Here is a 26,911-nt window from a genome sequence, read left to right as displayed (position 1 = left end):
TCAAAAAATTACTTTTACTGCTTGTTCAAACTACTTATTTAAAATGAATTGAAACAAAATAATTTTTGTGTTTTTTTTGTGACAACTTAATTGTTTTATGTTCAATCCATTTAAACTTGTAAAAACGATTAGGTTAATTTGATTAATTTGTTTTAAGACAACAAGTAATTGTTTGGAACCCAGCATGTGTTCTCTAAATAAATAAATATTAACTTATTATTCTATAAGAAAGTTATCAGAATTATCTATTATAATAATAACTAAAATCACCATCTTTTGGAAGGTTTAGCACATTGCTTGGTTAATATTCTTTACGTCAAGGATTGTCAAATTTTCCCTTAAATCTTTTTAGGTATAAGAGAAAAATAAGGCTATAGTCAACATGATTAAAAAAGATTTTGTTACAACTTCCTAGATATTGCAGCTTTATAATCGTTCAAAATTCACATTAATCTATGACTGTACTTTATGCTCTCTACAAAAGCCTCATCAAATAATGCTAACCATAAAACCAAAGACCCATTTTCAAAACCCATTAGAAATCCCCAAAGGAAATCAATACCTTGAAAGTGCTAATTATTAGGCTTTTGGGACTGTTCTGCTGCAGTGGACATCACTAAGCTCAAGAAACACGAGCTCTTGTGTTACTTAAAGACAGCACTGCCTCCTAGCGGCTCAAAGCATACAATTACGAGCTCAAAACTGAACACACTTCACTTTAGTTTTTTTATTTTACAAAAGAGGCACAATAATAAAGAAAAGGCAAACAAAATAACTTGAAGTGTACTCGTGGCTCATTATGTGAGAAACTCAATGTCTACTTCCAGCCACAGCGGCGTTTAGTCTTCAGCTCCTCCTGATTAATGCTGATTTGTGGCTAATTATCCACTTTATTGATCACTGGAGACTCCTGTCTGTTCATTTCCAGCAGTTGAGGGCACTTCCTCTCTATTTGACATCCTCGTTAGGGTTCAGCAGGAGATATTCAAAAGCTGATAACTTCTAACTCAACAAGCACCAGGCAGGGCTACACATGAGGAGTTATGGCCGGTTCTGCTCATTTGGACATGCTGGATGAAAGCACTGATTCTTTCAGAGGCTGGGAGACTTTTGTGTGGCATGGGTTTCACCTGGAGGACTGGAAGAGGCATGGAGTCATTAATAGAATCGCCTATTTTGAGGTAATCACTTGAAATTTGGTGTTATTTTCCACCTGGGGATGTTCAGTGTGTTGCAGTTGTATGTTGTGTCATATTGGATACTCATGACTTGGGCCAGATAGAATCTGCTGACATTTTTTTGGTAATTCTCAGGAAAATTTACTTAAAATAAATAAATAAATAAATAAATAATTTTAAATCTTTGGATTTATGTGTAATGATTTTGAGAGTATCATAACTAAAAACCTAATATTTAAAATTAATATTTTAAATTATATGTACTTTTTACAATGCAAATGCAGAGAGATATTTATTTGGGAAACAAAGCAAGTCTCCCATTATATATCTATTAAAAGAAAATATTACTTTACAAATTGTATTGTCAATAAATCATATGAACATTTTTATATTGGTCAATAATATTACTAAAAATTAATTTTACACACATTTACTCAAGTAAAAGTGAATTAGGTAAGCTGAATTCAGCATAGGCTCATTTTGAAACGTAGCCCTATATACATTACTGGAGATAGTGTATTATGTAGCCGGAAGTATGTATGGCTGCAATTCATTTTTTAAACGAATGCTACGGGGTGGTATGATGACACTCCTTTTCGGTAAAGAACGGTTCCAGAAAGTGGCTAAGACAAAAGCAGAAGCCAAAAAATAAAATAAACAGGGTGAGAATGTGGTAAAAATCTGACGAGGGCTTTTCTTTTCCTGGATAGCTTTTTAAATTTGTCGGTTGGGTTTAGGGAAGGGGTGGGCGGGTCAATCTGTGCTTTTTAAAATACTGTTGGTTGGGTTTAGGTTAGTCGATTGGTCAGTCTGTCAGTAAGTCATTCAGTCAGTCAAGCAGTCAGTCGACAGTGGCCTTTGGTGGATTTACGAGAGAAGAGCAGGCGCAAATGGCACTAGCGAGAGAAGTTTGAGATCTCTAAGAGCGTACACGGCGACCTCTTTTAGATTCACAAAAACAAAAACTGCAAAACGTATTCGATGGTCTACAGAAATCTATATAGAGGTACGTTTTTAGAATGAGCCTAAGTTGTGTATGTGTGTTCATGAAAGTGTATGGGTGTTTCCCAGTGATGGGTTGCAGCTGGAAGGGCATCCACTGTGTAAAACATATGCTGTAAAAGTTGGTGGTTCATTCTGCTGTGGCGATCCCAGATTAATAAAGGAACTAAGCCCAAAAATAATGAATTAATGTTTTGGGGGGATTGTAACCATAAGCTTTTCTTTTAAAAAAAGAACATAAAAAATTTGTGTTGAATTATTTATAATTAATTATTTATAGTTAAGAAGCGTCTAATTCAAGACCTAATTTAAAATGTATTTTAAATGTTCATATAAAATATGACAATCAAATAAAAAAATAATTATAATAAATGGTTTTATAGTCTAGGCCACATTTTTGTTAAGTTTGGACCCATTACTAAAAATACTTTTGCATACAGGAAAAAACTGACCTGAATGTATTATGCCAGTTACAGAAAGTTTATATATCTTTATATAGTTGAAGTCAGAATTATTAGCCCTCTTTTGAATTTTTTTCTTTTTTAAATATTTGCCAAATGATGCTTAACAGTGCAAGGAAATTTTCACAGTATGTCCAAAACAATCTCACGGCAATTCGTAACTTTTTGATTTAGTGGCTAATTTGAATGAATTCGTACAATCTAATTCATACAATTTAGTACGATTAGCTCATCCCCCAATGACGGTTGGGTTTAGGGGTGGGAGCGCCTCCTTTTTAAAATCATACAATTTCGTTCAACTGAACTCATACTAAACTGGCAAAACGTAAAATACATACGTTTTCTCGTGAGATCAGGCTGGTATGTCAGATAATATTTTTTCGTCTGTTTTTTTTTTTTCAGTTATCAATATATCGACTTATCGCACAACACATGGACATGACCTCAGCCATTTTTGGTTATGGAATATATATCACCAATATATATCACTCATACATAAAAACCAACTACAGCAACATTTTAGCTGATTGTGCAACATCTCTATCTCTAATGGAGGCGTCAGTGTCAGTTTAAACTCAGGTTAAAAAAAGTATTTTACTATTAATTACTATAGTATATTTTCATGTGGGTGCCTGGCACCAGAAACTAGATCTGGTAGCAGATATCGCAGCCTCTGTTACTTTTTACATTGCACTTTTTTGTTAACTTTTGTTATTATTTATTTAGGATATGCATTTTCAGATTCTGTTTCCAATGACTAATTATTACACCGTCAAAATCACTTGAATAAAATAAATATTCTTAACCAAAAAATATTATGTGTTCTATGGAAGAGTGTACTTGCATTGTGATGCTATAACATTGTCATTCTGGCATTATATAATAAGTGGCATAAAGTCTTAAAAATGTCAATAATAAAATTTATCACAATATATTTTGGTGCAATATTGTGCAACAAATATAGATATTGTGACAAGCCTACATACATATTTATATTCATTCATTCATTCATTCATTTTCTTTTCGGCTTAGTCCCTTTATTAATCAGGGGTCGCCAATGAACCGCCAACTTATCCAGCATACTGTATGTTTTGCGCAGCAGATGCCCTTCCAGCCGCAACCCAACACTGGGAAACATGCATACACTCTAGCATTCACACATATAAACTACAGCCAATTTAGTTTATTCAATTCACCTATAGCTGATGTCTTTGGGTTGTGGAGGAAACCAGAGCACTTGAAGGAAAACCACACAAACACAGGGAGAACATTCAAACTCCAAACAGAAATGCCAACTGACCAAGTTGGGGCTCGAACTAGCGACCTCCTTGCTGTGAGGGGATTGTGCTATCATCTGCACCTCCGTGACGCCCACATATCAATAAATATGCTAATGTGGAGTAATAAACATGAATTTTTTATGAAAGTAAATTATTATATGCAGATGGTGTATGGAGCTAATAATATGCCAAACAATCTGAATTAAAATTTTGGACAATTGTAATTTAATAAATCTGAATTTGAATATGCCATTTCAATATGTTTTCAATCCATGTTTGCAACTACGACATTTTCTAGAATCATCTGTTAAAGATGGCAGGGTACTCTTGATCTTTCTGACATGGAAAAACAGTAGTATTCTTCATTTTCTGTCAAAGGGAAGATATCTTTTTATTACTCAATGTTATCTAATGTAGGGTGTTTTTCCTTTACCTCCTTGAAAGTTATATCGGAGAAAGACTGTGGAACAAATTTTAGTGAAGAAGAATGGCTTTCGATCTGTTTTGGCCACAATATCAAACCACGAGCAATTTTTTATTTTTTTTCATAGAACTTATTTAAGGCCAGTTTGTTTAAATAAGATATTTCCTAATGTTTCTCAAGATTATAGGTAAACCTTTTGCCCTTTCTCTAGCTGTTTATCTTCTGAATTGTAAAACTGCTCTACATCATAGTCATGGACTAGAATCTGTGTTATACTTTTGTACATATCTTGCAAGAAAATGTATTCTTTTGTTGTGGTCCTCTCCTAACATTCCTTTTGTCAATATGTGGATAAATCAGATTGCCATTTTCTTACCCTTGAAAAAACTGACTTATGACTTGCGTCAGAAATCTAATGGTTTCTGGCAATCTGGAATCCTCTATGGGAGTTTTTGGAGAATGTATCTTGATTCTTATTTTTTTTTTTTTTAATTCTTATTTATTTTTTTGTTAATTCTACCCTTCACAAAAGACTTGAATTACTAGCCGATGGATGATTGTATAATAGATTGCCATATTATTGTATATGATGACATAAGACACCTATAACACTGTTCTGTCATTGTAAATCTTTAAATAAATAAAAAAAAAAGATGTTTTGAAATTACAAATTTTGAATTTCATAACTTGAATATTGAACATCTGAACTTTAAGACAACTGAATTTTTCAAGGCTGATCTTGTTTATGGACGTATTTTCAAACTTCCGATTTTTGGAGTTCTGAATTCACAGACTGCAGATATCCAGTTTATAAAAATACGGTTTCAAATTTTCAAGATGAATAAATTCAGTGCATCTAATTCAGTATTCTAAAATTCAAAACCAGAAATTCAGATTGTGTAATCAGATTGTGATGATAAAATTGATTAACCAATGATATTTAATTGAATTAAATATATGAATTTGGTTCACTGGAGCATGTATATATATATTTATTACACAAACTACTGAAAATAGCTGACCCCCGATAGTCTGCAGAAGAAGTGTGTCCTCCTGAGCCTCGCATACAAAAGTAAATTCAAACAGCTCTGTGATTGGCCAAAATGCTTAGTTTGACTTTTCGGGAATCGTCTACTCTTCCCTGTTTATCAACCCTGACCTACTTTCTGCTGAATCTGAATTTCACAATCTGAATTTCTGGTTTTGAATGTTAGCATATTGAATTAGATGCACTGAATTTATTCATCTTGAAAATTTAAAACTGTATTTTTATAAACTGTATATTTGAAGTCTATGAATTCAGAATACAAAAAACCTGAAGTTTGAAAATACATCTATAAACAAATTCATCCTGCAAAAATTCATTTGTGTTGATTTTCAGATGTTCAATATTCAAGTTATAAATTCAAATTAAGAAATTCAAAATCAAAACATGTTTTAATGGCATATAAAATTTCAGATGTATGAAATTACAATTGTTAACAATTCAAATGAACACAATTCAAATTCAGATTGTTTTGGCATATTTTAGCTCCATAATGGTGTAGTAACATTTAATTATGTACTAATATCAACATTACATCTTTAATAAACCATTCTATTTTAAATGATAAAATGATATTTGTAATATACCACTACTACTACTAATTATTATTATTATTCATCAAGGAACTATGTTATATTTTGAACTCTATAGTTTGAACTCTCAGTAATGATTTAAATCACACTGAACTGAGCTAAACTGAACTGAACTGAACGTAAACACTAAAAACTGAACTACACTGTTCCAGTTACTATGACCATTTATGTGAAGCTGCTTTGACACAATCTACATTGTAAAAGCGCTATACAAATAAAGCTGAATTGAATTGAATTGAATATTTTCTTCTGATATTAAAGTTGTCCTGTGAGTGCTGTGGTCATCTCTGTGTATTCAAATCTACTCTTTGACTGTAGATCTGATATCTCAGCAATGCTGTGCTCCACTTCTCATCATAATGTTTCTCATCAATATGCTGATAATCAAGGCTAGACTATCAAGGAAAGGCCATATAAGGTTTGAGCGTGATGGGGAGTCGTCTCTTCTTACCCAAAGGATTAAAGTCCAAGCACTTGATGATATGATAGTTGACAGTGTTATTGGGGTTCAGGCTGCAGCAGGGCTGATGAATTGCCCCTCGCCGTCAGAGACAAATATAGACCAGCCTGCAGCTCTGAATCCAAGACGTGCCCCTAAAGTCTGCTCATGTGTCTGCACTGAATGTTTTGACTACACCAAAGACAGATTTCTGCTCACAATTAAATTTAAGAATGCATGACACACCAGGCCCTTCATGTTTTCTGTAATTGAAAAGTCTCTGTAATTTTTAAAATCTTGTTAGCTCCAATAAAAAATATGCAGCTACTGTATGTCAACAAGATACCCAACTCGATCTGCCTGTGAGGTCATCATGAGATACCATAGCTTGACCACGTGAGGGTCGGATGGCATCAGTTCGCCAAGCGCCCTCAGCAGGGCTTACCTACAGTACAGCCCTCAATAGGCATCATGGAATGTCTGAACTTAAAGGATTTGTTCACCGTTGCGCACTTCATAAAAGCCAGGTGTGAGCACGGCCTGAAAGCTGGTGAAAACAAGGATAAGAATTATGTCTTTTTTGAGGTGGAGATCCTGGACCCCAAGAGCAAGGCGCAACTCTGCTACCTGGATAAGGTGTGTTGTCTTGTTCAGCTCAATGTTTGTTATGATATTTCGGTTTTTGTGTACTTTTATATTTAGCCATTTGGTTGGGGGTTTTGTCCATTTTTTTTTTTTATGTTGTTTATGTTGAAGTCGGCATGACATCAAAAATGTACTCTTCTCAATTCTATATGTTATGTATATAGTAGTGGTTGTTAGAAACAATGTGTCTGAGCACTTCATAATTTTATTAAAATTAATTGGCCTAATAACCTTCCCTTCCACCTCAAAATGACTTTTCTTCACTTCTGGTCACATGGAATGCCTTTAGGGTGGAGCTATCAGTGCGAGTCTCATTTTTGTCATGCCTTCACAGGAGGCAGAGGTTTGAACCAATTTGATACAATTCATTCTGTAAAATAGCTCCTTGTTTCATCATCATTGGGCACCTGGAAACATTCTGAATCAGAGGATACTAATATTCTGCACAACTGAGAACAAACTAACAGTCTTCCTTCATGTTATTAGCAACACCCATTTTCAAGCGATCGAATTGGTTCCCGAAACAATGCACCACCCTACAATTTTTTTCTATCTTTTATTACATTTACAGTAGGACTTGATATACTGAAAATAAAAACTTTCGTTCGTAAAGATGACAGTCTTGTTAAATCAATTACCATTCACAGAAGTCAGAAAAAACAAAGTCAGCATGAAACAGAATTTAAAGGTGCAGAATGTAAGTTTGACACCCAGTGGTTGAACCAGATATTGCACTCCTAAATCAAAACACACGCAAGCGCAGGTTGCCAGATTGATGTGAGTGTGCCTGACTATCGATCCTATGTGCTGATTTAGAGCTGATTAAAATCGTGCCTAAAGCAACGGTACACCATATAAGGAATATTTCCCATAATAAAAAGGGGGTTTGTCCTAACCAACACTTGGAATTTATATTTTAGACACAGCTTTTATTTCTCACAGGTGAACAACAGAAAACTTGATGACATGATCACCTCAGGTACACCTCATGTGCTTTGTTCAGAGGTTAATGCTAATGTGAGTTTGCATGCCATTTTATATGACATTTACTGACATACTACTGAAAGCAGCAGCAAATAGTTCACCTCAGATCTTGAAAATAAAATAAGCCATTTGAAATTGAACTTTAGAACTGTGAAATAATGCAAACAAACACATATCAGTTAAATATGTTTTAATTAGATTATAAAAATCACCATTTCATGAATGATTGCATATTCTGTGCTTCTGAATAATTGCTTATCACTGCAAATCTCGACACAAAGAGTGTGGTTAGGACACAGAATTACAATGTAACCTACCCCCCTAATGTTTGCGTTTGTAATATTTATATTATTTGCTAATTAATAACTTCATGTGGAGCTCTGAATCTCCGTCTTATTTCGGAGTCTGCTACTGTCGACCGGAGGTCTCATTTCGGTCACAGTTGCATGCTTTGCCTTACTAAATGAATGAATGAATGAATGAATGCACACAGTTTTCCACCAAGGCAACCCAGGGTGCTCAAATATAATTGTCTAACGTGACAGTGGGTGGGTTAAAAGAACGAAACAAAGACAGCTTTTCAGCAGGTAGCAGACATTTTCAAGGCAGTAAAGCACTGTTTTTCAGATAAACAAGTATGTTCACTTGGCATATTTCTTAAATATTTGCAAACATATTATGGTATTTTTTTATGCTTTAGAAGAGTCAAAATCTTACATACAACACCTTTAAGGCTTTACTTTTTCCCCTATCATGGAGTACATCAAATTGAAACGGTGCTGAAATGAGAAAAAAAGCAAGGCGATGCATGATTTCATTCTTTGGAAACTAAACTGTTAGTCTGGATTACTAACAAAATGAAGAAAAATTGGCGAAGGCAGGGCAGGAACGAGCCCCTTACTGATAGCCCCGCCCTAAAGGTATTCCATGTGACCAGAAGTGAAAAAGTCATTAACAGGGGGCTGGGAGGGTTATGGAATCTGATTTAAGATTATGAGGGCATATGGATATTTACTAAATAATGAAATGAACAGATAAATCATTCTTAAGCACTACTATATAAATATAAATAAAAAGAATAAATTTAGATTTGATGCCAACTTTAAAATGCAATGTTCTGTATTATCAGTAGATAATATCAGTAGATGTCAATTTGATAATGTTTTTGTAATCTGTCATTGTTGTTTTGGTTGTCAAGCACATGCCTAGAGAAAGAGCACATATCACCTCTTAAATATTCTATTTAAACTGTATGCTAAAAAAGTTTTCAGTAAGTGTATTAGGATTAAGTTATTTATGCTTAGTAAAAGTATAGATGCAAGCGACTGACAGCAAAGCCTACACCTTCCCCTAATTCTAACTGTGAACACTTTCGTAATATTTCCCATTAGGAAATTTATTAAGATTAAATGAGTGAGTAAAAAACAGTGGAACAGGTTTAGTCTTTATTAACATTTTTTATTTTGAATATTTATATCAGACATAGGTGCAAAATTATTTTGCTCCACTTTTACTATAGTACACGATTTGTGAACTAATATGTTTTAATGCTTTCCAACAGTACCGCATACCACAAATAAACGTGCTCTGTGGCTCACCTGGTAGAGCACTGTGCTTATGATGCAGAGTGTTTGGGTCTTATAAAACAATGTGCGAAAAACAGATGCTAAATAAATAGCATGGCTACTTCAGGAAAATGCATTTGTATTGCATATGGTTAGAGTAAAGTTTAGTGTGGAGATTTCTGATCTTCTGTAAAATGAGCTGTGCTTCAATCTTGCTTATTTTTGCATATTCGCACCACTTACTGGACTTTTTACTCTTTAAAAGTGCATTTTCCAAAAATGCTGTCACAGGCACATATTTTCATGAACCTGTATTGGCCACAATTTATATCTGAGTAAACAAAGGTCTTTTGAGGGAGATTTACACCAGAAAACAATTCTTGAACTTTCTCAGGTGGAGCCCAGTGCCACCATCGCTGAGATCAAGGGTTTGTTCCACAAAACTTGTAAGTATTTTTTTATCACTATTTTTTACTTTTTGACAAAGACAAAAGTTAAAATGAATAAATAAATAAATTTGTAAATAAATAAATATGCTTAAATTGTTAAGCTGGAGTTTTATGCTAATGTAAATATTAAAATTCTTGAATTTCCTACAGACCCCAAGCTTTATCCATCACGACAAGCACTGAAGCTGCATCCTGGTAAACTTAAATGTTTTATTTTATTTTTATTTATTGTAAGCATTACAATGTATTCTAAATGCTCGTTCAACCCTTGTAAATTTTCACCAGTCCTTTAGATGGCTAGGTAAAATAAAACATTCTAGAAGAATTAAAGCCTAATACAGTAGCCAGATGCTTCTGCAATCTTAGATCTGCAACAGCTGTGGTCCATATGTGTATGTCTGCACTTCTCCTGCCAGAATTTTAAGCATCATTTCACTCTAGAGAAGGCCAGAGCAAGAAAACTACAGCTTTCAAACAAACAAAAGCTGTTAATACAGCATCAGAATCATTAAGGAATAAATCTTGTTTTGTTGGCTATTTAATCTGAGGTGCATTTACTTCAAGAATTTTTGCTATCATGACTGAATTGCTTGATCCTCAGAGGGAAAAGCCCTCAGTGATGAGGATGTTTTGGAGGATCTGCCGGTGGGCACAACCGCAACCATGTTCTTTCAGGACCTCGGCCCACAGATAGGCTGGACTATGGTAAAGAAAGCAATCTGATGTTTATTTAAACATGATTACCTCATATGAAGTGAAAAAGTTCTTGATTTTTGTTTCGGGCTGATTGTAGGTCTTTCTGGCGGAGTGTCTTGGGCCGCTTTTTGTTTACCTGCTGTTCTACTTTCGGCTTCCATACATCTACAGACACGAATATGACTACATTCGAAGTCCATTGAAAGTTGTCAGGTAAGTTTTTAGTGAAAACCGCCATTCAGATGAGTTTAAATACAAGATCTTTTCCCATTTTTGTTGTTAACAAATGCAGTAAATTAGCCGTCCTGTGAACTGTATACAATTTTTAAAAAATATTTTCCAAATTCTGTTTAACATAGCAAGGCAGTTCTCACAGTGTTTTCTTTTATATATTTATATTTATATATATATATACACACTACATGACAAAAGTCGCTTAACCAAGTTTTAGGAACAACAAGTTATAACTTGACTTCTAGTTAATCATTTGGCATCAGAGGTGCCTTATATAAAAGGCATTTTCCCAAAATAAAATATGATCATGTCTTAATTTTTAATAATACAATTAGGACATTTAGGTCTGACTTTGCTAAGACAAAAGTCTTGTCACTTAAAAGAAATAGTGTACAGTATAGAATATAAAGCCATGGTGCAGTGGAGAAAGAATGAATATTGTGTGTGACTCCCATGAGCTTGGAGGACTGCATCCATACATCTCTGCAATGACTCAAATAACTCATTTATAAAGTCATCTGGAATGGCAAATAAATCGTTCTTGCGGGACTCCCAGAGTTCATCAAGATTCTTTGGATTTATCTTGTGTAATAGGCAGCACAGCACAGCACAGCGCGTACTGAATAGCGGTGTTGTCGCGCGAGTTCTTATCAGCTGTGTTGTCGCGCGCGTACTGAATAGCGGTGTTGTCGCGCGAGTTCTTATCAGCTGTGTTGTCGCGCGCGTACTGAATAGCGGTGTTGTCGCGCGAGTTCTTATCAGCTGTGTTGTCACGCGTGTACTGAATAGCGGTGTTGTCAGCACACTGTTCAGATTGATGCAGACATGAGACCTCTATCTTACTCATGGTTTGTCCTCTCAAGTGGGGAAAAGACAATGCACAACGTTACCCACTGCTGTCAACCTGGGCCAAGTCGTATCTCTCTTGTCCCAGAAACCTCAGTCCCAAATGAGAGGGTTTTTTTCTGTTGCAGGGGACATTGTAAATGCCCAGAGATACCAGCTTTTACCAGATTATATTTATATGATAATTTTCCTTTAAACCCATCTCTATCTAAGTGAGTGAGTGATTAAATGTTGAATGTGATGAGTTTTCAACAATACTAAATTGAAACTTTATGCAAAGCTTACAGATAGATGGGTAATTTGTATGTCATTGACACTTTTGGCACTTTTTTGAAGTATTTTCATAAGTTAGTTTTGTTTTTCCTGTAAATGATTCAATAAATACCGTACCGTGACATTCATACCGAGGTATTACCGTACCGTGAAATTCTGATACCGTTACATCCTTAATATATATATATATATATATATATATATATATATATATATATATACATATATATATATATATACATACTGTGTGTGTGTGTGTGTATATATTAGTGCTGTTAATCGATTAAAAAAATTAGTTATTAATCACACTTTTTTGCAGTTAATCACATTTAAAATACTGAAACGTAATTTTGGCTATTCAAATATAACATTAACGTAAACGCAAGACAAAAAAAAAACTATTTAAATTCAAATCATTGTTATTAGAATTTTTGTTTAACTTGTAACACAGATTTTTCATGTAAACAACAAACCCACAGTAAACCATCAAGATCCTGGCTTGACAGCCATATTTATTACAGAAATAAAAACACTCATGTTAGGGCCATTTGAATTTAGAACAATCAATACCAATAAAGAAAAAAATCATTTCCATGTTGGATTCTAAGTGGACTGCAAAAAAATACCAAAATACAGGCATTGTAGCTATGGAAAATGGAAAATTATAATAACAATAAAGTATTGAATACAAACAATTGTAGTAATTGAAAAGTTGTATTGCTGTGAGTTAAGAATATTAATTATAAAGTGGAAACAATTTTGCTTAGTCCTCCTTTACATTCAGCCAGTTGCTAAGACAGTCCAGTCTGTTGACATTATAGGGGGACAATGTGGTCCTTTTGTTTTGAATGATGTGAGCTGAGAGTGAGAACAGACTCTCACAAGCAGGATTACTGAATCAGCATATGCATTTCAGTGCCTAATTTTGTTGCCACTGGTGCTGCGACAAGGATGTAAGAAACATCAAGTGGTACATCAAGGTCACCCACAGATACACATTGTAACACCAAAGACTAATTCTGACAGGGACTTTGGTCACACCAATTCTAAACATTTAAACAACTTTGAGGGATACGGACAGCGAAATCAGTGCTGTTTAAGCATTTTTTTAGTTGCTAGGAAACGCTAGCACCCACACACAAACAAACACACACAACACGCATGCAGGATAGCGCAGGAGCAACTCCTTTCAGATTCAACACGCATGATCACGTTCATCAAATTTGCTTAAACTAAGCATTCTGAAGTAAGGCTGTATTTCACACATCAACGCAAAGGAGATGCTTTACAAAAGTTGCGTTTAAGGGGGAAACACGTCAAACTTAAAGACACATTTGAGGGAATCATCTAAAAGGCAGAGGAATGCGCTGCCTTTGACAGCTCTTGACATGATCTTAGTTTCACTGAGTACATTTACATGGACACCAATATTCCGATTTTAATATGATTAAGATAATGCTGTTATTAAGAGTCTACCATGTAAGCAGCAATTTTTGATTACCTTAAAGGACCACAGAGTCACGAAATGTGGAGGTTTTTCTTTCCGTTCGGCATGTAGTATCAAATTCCATTAAAACAAAAGTCGAAAGATTAAACATGAAACATACAAAATTAGATGAAACTCTAGAGGAAACGCTGGATAGACTGGTAATGCGACATTAATTGCTTCCTTGGTCTTATCCATATTTCTTTGCATGTTGAACACGCGTCAGCCACGACAGGAAAAACTGCAACTGTGTTAATTAAGTTATTTTTTTAAACACGTTATTTTTATGTCGCATGCGTTAACGCACTAATTTTGACAGCAATAATATATACACACATGTGTGTGTGTGTGTGTGTGTGTGTGTGTGTATATATATATATATATATATATATATATATATATATATATATATATATATATATATATATATATATATATATATRTATACATATATATATATATATATATATATATATATATATATATATATATATATATATATATATATATACATACATATATATATATATACACATACATATATATATATATATACACATACATATATATATATATATATATATATATATATATATATATATATATGTATTTATGTATGTATGTAGAGAGAGAGAGAGAGAGCAAAACATCTGTTGTCCGGTGACTTATTAGCCTACATGTATATACAGTTAAAGTTATAATTATTATCCCTACTGTATATTTTTCCTCAATTTCTTTTTATCAGAAGAAGGTTAATTAAATTAACTATGCAAGTTTGGGTAATTAGGCAAATAATTGAATAATGATGATTTGTTCTGTAGACAATCAAAAAATATTGCTTAAAGGCTAATAATATTGATCTTACAAATAGTTTTAGAAAATTAAAAACTGCTTTTATTTTAGCTGAAATAAAACAAATAAGGCTTTCTCCAAAAGAAAGCATATCATAGGACATGATGTAAAAAGGTTCTTGCTCTGTTAAACATCATTTGGGAAAACTTTGAAGAATTTTTTTTTGCTTCAACTGTATGCAGCAAACCGTTTATATTTGACTCTGCTACAGGCTGGCTTGCTGGTGCCACTGTCTTCATTACATTAAGAAGCTTGTGGAAACTATTTTTATCCATCGCTTTTCTGACGGAACAGTACCTTTACGCACCATCATGCTGGTATGTTAGTCTCCTGTATTTTTAAATACAAAATTAGATTTTTTAATTTTTCTAGAGCTAAATGAGGCAACATGCTCTTATAACATGTCTTATTGTGACTCGCTCCTAGCTTAGCACATTAGCAAACACATCTGAAGTGCTTATGACATTGGCATTAGTCCAGTGGTGTCAGTGAAGCACAGTGGAGCTTATATTCGGGGGATATTTGGCTGCCTTCCATTAAGCGTCCTCTTGCTGGTTTAAATTATGCTCCTACAGTATCTTTCAACACACTCTTGAGTACATATGCTTTGACCATATGGAATAGGCGATCAAAATATTGCCTGTACATGGGAATGCTAATCATGCAAATGGGGGAGGATGCAAATGAAGTTAAACAGCTGAAGCACAGGCCCACAATTAAGGTTTTGTGTTATTAAAAGGGTTAGTTCACCCATAAAAAATTATGTTAGTAATTAGCATAGTTTTGTTTCAAATCCCTGATAACTTAGTTCCTCTTCAGAACACATATTTAGATATTTTAGTTGAGATCTGAGAGCTCCCTCATCTTCCATAGACAGCAATCATTCTGAATCAACCAGAAAGAGAGAAAAAACATACTATCAGAATGTTCTATTAGAATATTATGAAGCTACAAAATACGTTTGTGCACATATAGAACAAAATAATGGCTTTATTCAACAGTTTCTTCTTCTCAGTGTCAGTATATTGCGCATGTTCATGGACACTGTGCACTGATGTAGATCCTTGTACAGGATCAACCTACAATAAAATAATGATCAGGGGTTTTATTAGCTATTATTAGTTTTACACTTTATCGACCATTGTCTAGCAAATCGAAGACATCGTATTTTACTGATCCCATTTATATTATTTCCGTGGCTAATGATAATAACAACCTACTAGTATTGGGTTAAATATTAGCAAGGTAACAAAATGTACAGCTCGAGACATATAAACACCAACACAGTTCTTACAAAATAAAACAAACATTTATTGAGCTACATAACTATACATGAAATTACTTAATAAACTAACAAACAAACTCAAACTCATTCTCACACACACACACACACACACACACACACTCACACACACTCACACAGAGGAAGTTCAGAGGATGCATAAGAGTTGACCACTGACCCAAAATAATTGCAGTACTTATTACTAGATCTTAGAATCACATCTGAGAAACCACAAAAGCAGAGATTTAGCTTATCTTAAACTGCTTCACATCTAATTGCACCACATGAGCAAGAGACAATATTTGTTTGTGTTATTTGCGAATTTGCTGTAAGTCTTGAGTTTCCTTTGCCGGCTGGACTGAAAAAATGGTGTTCCGGCTTGGTTGATGACTCAACTTCAGTGACATCCTTTACTCGTTCGTGGTGACAGACTCTGCTGAGAGTCTGTTTACATAAGTTCTTGCAGTTTCTGCTGTCCCAATACTTGAGGAAGTTGCATAGAAAGTTTGTGGTGACCCAATCACATGGCAGTACCTGAGAGCAAAGAGAGAGGGGGCAGAGGGCAGCAGCGAGTGCAAGCAAGCTAATGCAAAAAGCCAAGTTTTACTGTTGCAGAAAGTTTTTTAAGTGATCTGGTTTGGTCCAACCCCATTGCACTGTCTTCCAATGAGTGGTCGCCATGGAGGGAGAGGAGACGGCCCATACCATTATATTCAGGGTAAATAATGAAAAAAAAAACAGACTGTTTGCTAATTTCAATGCTGCAAGCATTGGTATGCTAATTTTTGTGTCATTTCTTACCGGCCTTGTTCCAACACACCAGAGGCTGTTCACCTTGTAGACCTGCTGCAGATATGAGTACAGCCCAGCACGACACTTACACTTTCTCCCCCGGATTTTCAAGGGTTGGTGAGAGCCTATCGGATGCCATCAGTGTGTGTGTGTGTGTGTCCTGCAAGATCCAACCCCCCACCCCCCCAATCACTCTGGGTTGAAAGACATGAGGAAGAATTTATCTCGATTTCCTCGACCCCTTTTTATGATCTTTTCCTGCCCGCAGGTTCACTTACGAGCTCATGCGGGGATAGCCCCAGAGGAACCCCCACGAACAAACTTTTGTTTGCTCTCCAGGTGTGAGGAGAAGATCCCCTTGACCCAGTTAATGATCCTTCCGCAGGTTCAACTACGGAAACCTTGTTACGACTTTTACTTACTCTCAACAACTGAGCTTGATTGTCCTCCCGCTGCTCCACCAGGGCCCACAGTCAGGGAGCCCCAGACTGGACCAGGCTGAGGTTCTCATTGAGCTGCTCAATCCATAGTAGCGATGGGCAGTGTGTACAAAGGACAGGTACTTAACACAAGCTGATGATTTGCGCTTACAGGGAATTCCTCGTTCTCTGGAAACAATCCACGGTCCCCATCAATGGTAGGGTTCAATGGGTTATGCGCACCTCTTACCTCCACATGGGTTTTGGATCTGATAAATGCACACATCCCTGGGTAGCCAATCCCGCCGTTTGTCAGGGGGGAGGTTTCCCAGTTAGACGACTGTTTGCACTACTCTTGGCAGGAAAAGGTTACCCCCCCAGGCCGGCCTACAAGCTTGGAAACTTTTCTATAAGTTTTTTCGACGTTGGTGTTTGACCCTTTCCGAAGCGGTGCCGTTAATTATTCACAACCATCTTGCCTCTTATTTCCTAATTGACTTTCTCAGAGAAGGACCCAGGACATGCCAGATCAATGTGATGCTATCCTTCTTCAGCTGGCTGGAGCTAAGGCTGTCTCCTCTGCACTGAGGGGTCGGGGATGACAGTTCGCTGGGAAAGCATCACCTCATCATCCAGTTCCCAGACGCATGAGACGCTTTATAATTAAATCAATCCTGTTCTCCTCTCATGTCCTCTTGGACTTCTCTCTGTAGGCGAGGTCAGTAACTTTAAGATTTCTGTCCAGGTAGACAGCTCTGCTGGTCATGTTGGCATTGGTCAAAAGGGTCAGATATCTGGAGGCTTTTCGGTCAGGGAAGTGTGCCAGCAATTTGGTTATTTTCAGACCAATTAGTGAACTTGCAAGCGCTGCCCATGGAAGAGGCAGACCTAGTCCCTTTCTTTGCAGTGTCCTGTGCACTGTGCTATGTGACCGCATTTAGAGCTTAGGACTCTAAACAGCTCATTTTCTGTTTTGATCGGCAGATAGGAAGTGCCGTATGCGAGGTTGGCCCATCGTATAGTGAATGCCATCTCCTTCGCTTTTCAGTGCCAGGGTGAGCCACGTCCCTCTGGAGTGAGAGCGCACTCCACAAGGTGTCACCTCCTCTTGGGCATGAACACGTGGCATCACTCTAACAGACATCTGTAGAGCTGTGGGCTGGGCGACACCTAATAAATTCTTAAGATTTTATAATCTTTAAATGGAGCCATTTTCTTTGTGTGCTAAATGACGCCAGTAAATGAAGAAATTTAATTTGGTGTTGAAACATGCTTGCTGCGTTTTTCTCTCTAACACAGAAATATGTCCGCTTTTCCTCTCTGCTCAGTTAAGTTCCCCATTTGGCGAACCCTACAGAGTTCCTCAGAGGCCCCCAGCACCTGACACAGCAGAGGAGTTGGGTGCCTGGCCCATTATGTTGCTGGCATGCCAGCTCGGTCAGACCGCATTTTGGGTTTAGGTGCCTGCTTTGTGTTATCTTCACTGGCTATCCCTTATACTTCACTCAGCCACAGTATAGTTCCCCCCCTCCAGGCGCCCTTCTCGCTAACCATCCTTCATATGTGTACTCCCCCCTTCTCAGGGTTTGTACATATGTCTTACTGGGGAATCACATGCTTTCCCAATGTACTGTCATATTTTAAATTCCTAGAATTTAAAGGTGCAGTAGGTTGTCTTCAGATACATTTTTTTTTTGTTTGTTGTGCTGGTTGAAAGTCTCTTCACATTCTAATAGTGATGATTGTAACGAATGGAGGGCTTCATCTCTGGTGATGATGGTTTGCTCACGCTTAGCCTAGCAAACCTTTCACCAGCAACGTGGCAAGGTTTAATCACTGTGTTTTCCATACATTTCCCCATAGTGGAAGTTTTCCACATAGCATTAAAGTTCCCCTCCTGCTGGGGAATGTAACGTTTAATACGTACCCCTCATTCCCCAAGGAGGAAAATGGAAATGCTATGTTCCTTCACCTTAGCTGACAATTGTAGTTTGGCTTGTTCAGCTAGTAAAGGTTCTTTTGGAACACATGGCTGGTATTCTTATACACAATTGATTGTGATTGCTTTTTTTATTGGCCCGTTTTATTTTTTCTTCAGATGATTGGCTTTCTAAGCAAAATCCTCATAATGGAAGTTTTCCTCAAAGCATTTTCGTCCCTCCTCAGGGAACAAGGGTTATACAGTAACATTCTGATTGAAACTATTAAAAAGCATATGGTCTGTTATTTTTCTGAACTTTAAATGAGTCTGGAATCTTGCGTCTGAAGGATGAGGGAGCTCTCAGATTTCATCTAATATCTTAATTTGTGTTCTGAAGATCTTGGGGATTCGTAAGGACATAAGGGTTATTATAATGCTTACACTTAAGATAGTATTAATTAGTACTTTCCATTATGTAAGCACATATATTGTGTTATACTAGAGTCAATCCTTATGAATTTATTGTCATTCTTTAGCTATGTCTGTACTACTGGGGATTTGCATCGTGGCAGGCGTATTATATCAACCATCCGCTCTACACCCCAGCAAGTAAGTGTTCATTATGTCACACATTAGAGTGGTTTCTGTGCCTCATATTAACTCCTGACTGTTTCTCTAGCATATGGGAGGCTCCAGATTTACTCTGCACTGGCGTTGTTTTTGGTATGTATGTCACAACTCATAATTAGTCAGATACTGAATGCTATACCATGTAGTGTATGTCATTAAAGAGCCCATATTATGGGTTTTTGAAAATTCCCCTCCATGTAGTGTGTAACACAGCTCTAAGTGAAGTGAAGTATCCAGCTAAGGCTTAAATCTGTAAGAATACAGTGTTTAAAACTGTTGATTCATCTATAAAAGAGTCGAATCATAGTGCTTCAAACGAGTCGCCTTGATACCGACTCATTAGGTGTTTCGCAATGACGTACGAACGAAACAAAGTTTTTCACGTGCACGCGCAAACCCGGGAGATTTCAAACCTGAGGCCCCGCCCTCTGACGCAGTAACCCAGACACACACACACACACACCCACAAACACACGCACACCCACAAACATGCCAGTCGATTGAAGTCACACTGCAGATGGATATATTGAGTCTCTACCCAAAGATGAAACATCAGCATTATAACCAAGCAGTTGGAAACTTCTGGAAGCTACATGCTACAAAGAATACTTCATCTGAGTTTGTTAAAGGAAGGATCAGTAAAGAGTAACTGATGGACGTCAGGATGGGTTTCTTCCTACATTTCTCAAGTGTAAGTACGTGCGGTTAAAGTTGTTGCCTCGTTTACTCTAGCTTGCAAATGTATTTAGTTGTGATTTGTTACTTGTAACCGCGTGTACTGTATCAGGTTAACTGGATATATTATCTTATCGCGTGCAAAGTCACGTTAAAAACGCGACGCGTGCTGTTTGTTTATGGAGCTCCGTGCTAGAGTTCTGCTCCCGCGATTTATTCGGAAATGTATTCCCGCGCCGCAGAAATCTGGCGCGGGGAGAGAGAGAGAGAGAGAGAGCGAGAGAGAGAGCGAACGAACGAACGAGCTTTGTGTACTTTGTGCTGTGTGTGTGTTTTTATACAGACAGCTTGGCTGTCTGGACTGTATACTGGGTGATATTTGGTTGTGTTCTCCGCTCTAGCGGGACCGGGCGCGGCGGGCAGAAAACGGAGCGGGTTCTCAGGCTAAAACCTGGCGGGTGCGGGCTGAAGCGGGAGCGTTGTCATCCGGAGGTGTGTGTGTGTTTTTGTGTGTGTGTGGTATGGCGAGTACACGACTGTCTCCTTCGTTCGGTTATCCGTGGCACTATCCACTCGCCATAGTGTGGCAGCTAAAGTCCACGCCTACACTATCGAGCGTGTATGAACTGTGATTACTTTTTAAATTGCTGATTAGCTATTGGCCATTTCCCTCTCTGACTGAAGGCAGTCGACCAATCGCGACAGACTGTCATCGGCCCAATCAGCGCAGATTAGCTTCGCGCTAAGGAGGGGTTTGGGAACAAATGAATCACTGGACGATTCATACAGGAGTCGCTGGGATAATTAGATAAAAATAAATGCAGATTATAAGACCATGAAAGTGTTTTTTGACCTTGCATGCATATTAGACTGTTGTTGGAGACCCTTACAACCAAGATATGACCTTATTTCATGTATAAAATGGGCTCTTTAAATAAAACCCTAGTAATAAAATGCACCTTTAAGAGTGAAGCTCAGTCATTTTCAAATGAGACTATGCTGCTTTTCCACATTTTATTGTCTTTTTTTATTTTATTCAGCTCTGTGAATTTGGAAATCTTTCAGTTCATCTGATTCTGAACCGAATCAGCTGTAATGGTGAGTCCTAATAAAGATTCCTCTCTTTAACTGTGTGGGTGTAATTATCAGCAATTAGGACAGAAAATGAAACCTGCAATTTATCAAAATCATCAGCACCATGTCTTTATTCCTTTCATAAAGGAATGTGTGGGTGTGCACAGTGAATTGTCAATTATGAAATTAATATATGCTTGAGAGACTATGCATTCTCCTGGACAAATGCCTAATACTTCAGTTTCTTGAACAGCATCCAGCAGTACTGGATATTTTTTTTATTACTGCATAGCCTTACAATCTTCTTCTCACACTTTGACAGGTTCCAAGCCTACAGAGATTCCTTATCCTACAAATAATCCATTCACTTGGCTCTTTTTCTTTGTGTCCTGTCCAAACTACACATATGAGGTTTGTCAAGCAACCTGTTTCATGTCAAAAAAGTAGTTAATGTGGCATCTGGAGCATGTTCATGTCTGTAGAGAGTGACTACAGTATATCCTCATGTTAAAAGATTTAGGAATATTTGCAAAAAAGCATCCTGTTGCTTTGTAAATGGAAACCTGTGTTTATTTTCAGGTGGGATCATGGATCAGCTTTGCAGTCATGACACAATGTGTTCCAGGTACACAGTATGAAGCATTATTTGCCGAAAGGCCAAATGTCTGAGACCACAATATGAGCTGTAAAATCAGATTCAGTGAATATGAATAATACCCACAGAAATTGGCTTTTTTTTTTTTTGTTAATTTACTCACTCACAAGCATGCAAAGATGTAGGTGACTCTTGAGTAGACTGATAAAAAAATATGTTGATTTTAAAATCCTTATGCTTATATACTGTATAAGACCTTGCATGGTTTGGCTCTTCAATATCATTCAGAACTTTTAAATGTGTACTGTGGGCATAATCTACTTGCCTCAGATTCTGGTCTTTAAACAGTTCCCTCTACTCGTCTGCACTCTATGGGTGACCAGGTTTTTTCTTTCCTTGCTCCAAAACTCTGGAACTCACTCCCCTAACATATTAGGCATGCAGAATATTTTAAAGTATCCATGAAGACTCACTTTTTAGACTTTATACTTTATGCTTCCACACCTGCCTTATTTAGTTCTGTTGAATCTCACTAGAGTTTGTTTTCCCTCTTGGTGCGGTTCGTTTGGGCTGGTGTGAATGCAGCAATCGAACTCAAGTGTGCACAAAATGGATTTTGTCAGATGATAGAATTTTGCTTCTTTTCAACTGGTTCGGATTAAAGCCAGCAGTGTGGTGTGAAAACGATTTAAAGACGGCAGAAAATGCAACAATGTATCGTTTATTGCCCTTGGTCTAGACCAAATGAAGCGAACTACAGATGTGAAAGCACCCTAAGATGTTTGATCTTTTTCATATTTACAATGTTTCTGACGTTTTTCCACTATCCTTGCACATTTTAAGTGTAAAGCACTTTTCAGAATTAAGATTTAAGGAGCTGTATATAAAATAAATAATGATAATTATTAAAAACTCTTTTCTGTTGATGCATAAAATGCAAGTCAGTGATTACTTGTACTTCAGGAGTAAAAATAAAACACATACAGGCAAACAAAAGAAATGTGGCTAATAATGATACATTTTGGTCAAAGGTGTAGGCCAGCCAGAAATAAAAATTACCTAAATTTTCATTCTTTCTGATGTGGTTTTAAACCTTTATGGCTTTTTTTTCTTCAGTTGTAAACAAAGGAAGTTATTGGTTGTTAACAAAAGAAGAATGCTGGTTGTTAGCACCCATCAAACACCCTTATTTTGTGTTTAACAGAAGAAAGAAACTCAAAAAGTTTTGAATAAGTGAGGGGTGAGTAAATGATGACAGAATTTTCATTTTTGTTTAAAACAACCCTTTAAAAAAACATTGCAAGAAAGATTGTTAACAGCCTTTATCGGAGTCCTGCTTGTGCTCAGAATGTCATGAACACAATCAATACTGTTTGCCAAAGTTGTGGATTAAAGGTAATTAGTAATATTAATGGTTAATATTCTTAAAGGAAACCATTGACTTAAATTCAACCCAGGCTCATTATTGCTTTGACTTGTTACAATTAAATTAATTAAGTTTAAATTAATTTCTGACAGTTTTCAGAAATAAGAAAAAAAACATTTATTTCTTTTTGGTGTAACAATTTTTATTAATTTAAAGTATGTTAATATAATAATAATAATAATAATAATAATTATAATAATAATAATAATAATAATAATAATGGGTGACCCTGTGGCACAGTAGGTAGTGCTGTAGCCTCACAGCAAGAAGGTCGCTGGTTCGAGCCTCGGCTGGGTCAGTTTGTGTTTCTGTGTGGAGTCTGCATGTTCTATCCACATTCGTGTGAGTTTTCTCCGGGTGCTCTGGTTTCCCCCACAGGTCCAAAGACATGGTATAGGTGAACTGGATAGGTTAAATTGTCAGTAGTGTATGAGTGTTAATGATTGTGTATTGATGTTTCCGAGTGATGGGTTGCAGCTGGAAGGGCATCCGCTGAGTAAAACATATTCTGTATAAGTTGGAGGTTTATTCCGCTGTGGCGACCCCAGATTAATAAAGGGACTAAGCCAAAAAGAAAATGAACAATAATATTACTTTTATTACAGTACAAATAATTTCCTTCGCGTGTAATATAATATTTTATGTGTTGTGGCAAGTACAAGTATTGTTAGCTAATAATAGCAAACAATACTTGTACTTGCCATAAATAAATTACTAAAACTTGTTGCACCTAAAAGAACTAACTTAACTCATCATAAGTTTGTCAAACTTAATTCATTTAATTGTAACAAGTCGAAGTACTTTAAGTTTTCAATTTTAAGCTGTACATTTCTGGAGATTATGATATGCATCCCAGGAGGTATGTTTTTTGCAGTTTTTGTTTTTGAAAATCCACCAGAGGCCGCTGTGTATGCTTTTTGAGATCTCACATTTCTCTTGTGAGAGCCTTTTGCATCTGCTGTTCTCATGTAAATCCATCACTGCTGATCTGATTGAACTGATCGACCCCTTTTCTAAACCCAACTGACAGTGTTTTCAAAAGCAATCCAGAAAAAGAACTATGTTCTCACCCTAATGTTTACTTGTTTATTTAATTTGTTGCCTTTGTTTTTGTTTTGCCTGCTTTCTGGAACCATTCTTCACCAGACTCAAACCCCTCTGCATCTTAAGTCCTAGTAGCGCAAAAAGTAACAGAAACCGTCGGCAGCGTCATAATGCACCAAAGTGTTACTTTTAACGACAAAATGCAAAATGCTCTCCAGAAATGTATACGGGGGTACGTTTTCACAATGAGCCTGTGTTACTTAAGTTTTCTTAACCCTCAAGGACCAGCATTTTAATTAAAATCTTCTTTAACGTACCATAGAAGAAGAAGACAAGTCACTTATTTCTTTGTTTGCTTAAGGGTGAGTAAATTCAGTAAAAAAAAAAAAAAAAAAAACTTCAGCATATTCCTTCAGCATCTTTTATGTGGTACTGGATCATTGAATTGCTGCTTATTCCCCAATATACTTCATTTGGATGCTAACTAAATGAATGTAAATGTCATTTTTTACTGGTGGTCTTTGACTTTTGGAACCTGCTTTATATACAGTATTTCATCACATTGTGTGGTTTATTTATAAACTAATTTTGAGAGGATCACATGCTGATGATCAACACAGCTGGCACCATATTAGCTCCCTAATCTTTCCTTTCAGATGATTACGGACGCATTATAAATAACCAGAGCATTTCACTCCAGTTATCTTCGTCTTGAACAGTGGCTAGCACTGTCGCCTCACAACAAGAACGCCGCTGGTCTAACCTCTTATCGGGCCAGATGGCATTTCTGTGCAGAGTTTGCATGTTCTCCCTGTGTTAGCGTGGGTTCCCTGATTTCCTCTCACCATCCAAAAACATAATCCATAGCCAATCGACTAATCCAAATTATCACCTAAGATAACCTTAGTTTACACTTCTCACACAACGACAAGCAGGGGAGTTCTCAAGACCTACCTGAGCTCGAACTCCCCTCTCACCCTTCTAACAGGAGGGAGTCCTGGGCTCGAGGATATTATAAGCTCAGGGCTTTCTCCCAGGACAACATGACAATTACGCTTTATTGATCATCAGCTAAGTGGGAAATCTTGAAATTTTTTGCAGCATCTGCCTGATTAAAAAACGTAACATGTTTCCGCAGTTGGAGTTTTCGCATTTTTGAGTTTTATTCAGATGACTATATGGGCTCGGGCAAAGCATAAAACCTACGTGAAGGAATTCAAAGACTATCCTGAGCTGAGAACGGCCATCATTCCACTCTTCTTCTAAGATCTGCTGGATGGAGGATGAATCTACATGCACTTTTGTCACTGGATGCCTCACCAAACGTCATATTATACACTGCATAAATACATCTATTGTTTTGATCATTTCATTATGTGACACATGCTAAAAATGACACTAACAGTGACTTTTAAAAATACAGTCTAATGTGCAGGTGGCCTATGTGTGGAGTGAGTCTTGTACAAGTGTAAAGCAAAAACATGATGTAGAGTGAGACATCGATATTGATTGTTGATTTTTGTATTTCATTAAAGTGTTTTGCAGAACATTAGTGTGTTTGAGTTGTAAACCCACATGACTACTAGTTATTTATAGTCAATTCTCTGGTGTTTTTGAACCATGCTATGGTAAAGTACTTGAGTTGGGAAGAAAGTTGCCTTGGCAGAAAACACAGCGTATTTAATTTCAGTCTTAAAGGCTACCTCAGTGTAAAGGCTGAAAATGTGACCTCCTGTTGCATCTAAAATGAGATGCAGATTCAGAGTGATAAAAATTTACATGATGTGGTTTTTCATTAGCAATTAATATAAAGATTACAAATGTAAACATTAGCTGAGCAACTTACAGTGTAAGGCTTGCCCATCAGGCACACTCGCTTCTGTTGGTGTCATCAATCTGGCATCCTGCATTTGCTTGGAGTCATCTGAAAAGGGGCTGGTGTTGTGCTGTGAAATGCACCCCTGTCAAATTATGCACCTCTTTGCTGAATTCACTACCTGATTGCCTAATTCCAACCACACTTCTTATTCCTAACCCTACCCCGACATCTAATACCTATGTAATATAGGATTCGAGTATTTTGTGTGACTCACTCTCAAAGTAAATAAAGTAAATCACCGGAGACAGCTTGTGAAACGTGACCTGTTTTACTTCTCTTACCAGTCAGCGCTGACAAAAGTAACAACCAACCTGTCACTCAGCCAATCAGAATGTACAAAGATGAAAATCCAAGTAAATCCAACATTTTGAAAAGTAACGTAGATTCCACACTTTAACTACCATATATCTGAACATATTTTTAATCTTACACCTACATTACACTATACTGGTCAATGTGAGGAGGCATAATTCGGCAGTGATGCACTTTCCAGCACTACACCGGGTTAAAAAAAAAAAACCCTCTCCAATATTTTGACTGAAATACCTAGCTCAACCAGCAATCAATCCTACATATTGCACATTTAATGGAATATCTACAGTGCATTACACTCTACTGCTTAGCCGTAGACCAATCAATGTTCCTATGAAGACTGCTGTCCACTGTTGAATGTGCCAATATGGGTACCAAAACTTTACAACTGCACCTTGGAGCAGTGGAAG

The 26,911-nt window shown here is 36.7% G+C and overlaps 1 protein-coding gene across 2 annotated transcripts; it reads left to right on the top strand.

The window, feature by feature from the left end:
- The first annotated feature begins 887 nt into the window (after positions 1-887).
- Positions 888-25,857, top strand: tecrl2b (trans-2,3-enoyl-CoA reductase-like 2b). 2 transcript variants are annotated; one of them, XM_073916123.1, is made up of 13 exons: positions 888-1,181; positions 6,302-7,058; positions 10,011-10,062; positions 10,216-10,260; positions 10,667-10,770; positions 10,859-10,974; positions 14,664-14,769; positions 19,403-19,475; positions 19,546-19,589; positions 21,212-21,269; positions 21,568-21,656; positions 21,825-21,870; positions 25,449-25,857. In XM_073916123.1, exons 2-13 carry the CDS (start codon positions 6,894-6,896, stop codon positions 25,574-25,576), a joined length of 1,026 nt encoding a protein of 341 aa, XP_073772224.1. In that variant the 5' UTR covers positions 888-1,181; positions 6,302-6,893; the 3' UTR covers positions 25,577-25,857.
- The last annotated feature ends 1,054 nt before the right edge of the window (positions 25,858-26,911 follow it).

This window comes from Danio rerio, chromosome 2 (genome assembly GCF_049306965.1).
Source record: "Danio rerio strain Tuebingen ecotype United States chromosome 2, GRCz12tu, whole genome shotgun sequence".
Lineage (NCBI taxonomy): Eukaryota > Metazoa > Chordata > Actinopteri > Cypriniformes > Danionidae > Danio > Danio rerio.
The sequence above is the reverse complement of the archived record's forward strand: the minus strand, read 5'-3'. Positions and strand labels throughout refer to the sequence as shown.

What these genes read in the sequence shown, in the direction of transcription:
- tecrl2b (XM_073916123.1), top strand. Translation starts at nt 6,894, where the DNA reads ATGGAATGTCTGAACTTAAAGGATTTGTTCACCGTTGCGCACTTCATA. An exon ending in AACTCTGCTACCTGGATAAG is followed by an intron (nt 7,059 to 10,010) that starts GTGTGTTGTCTT and finishes GAACTTTCTCAG; the next exon opens with GTGGAGCCCAGTGCCACCAT. An exon ending in CACAGATAGGCTGGACTATG is followed by an intron (nt 10,771 to 10,858) that starts GTAAAGAAAGCA and finishes GGCTGATTGTAG; the next exon opens with GTCTTTCTGGCGGAGTGTCT.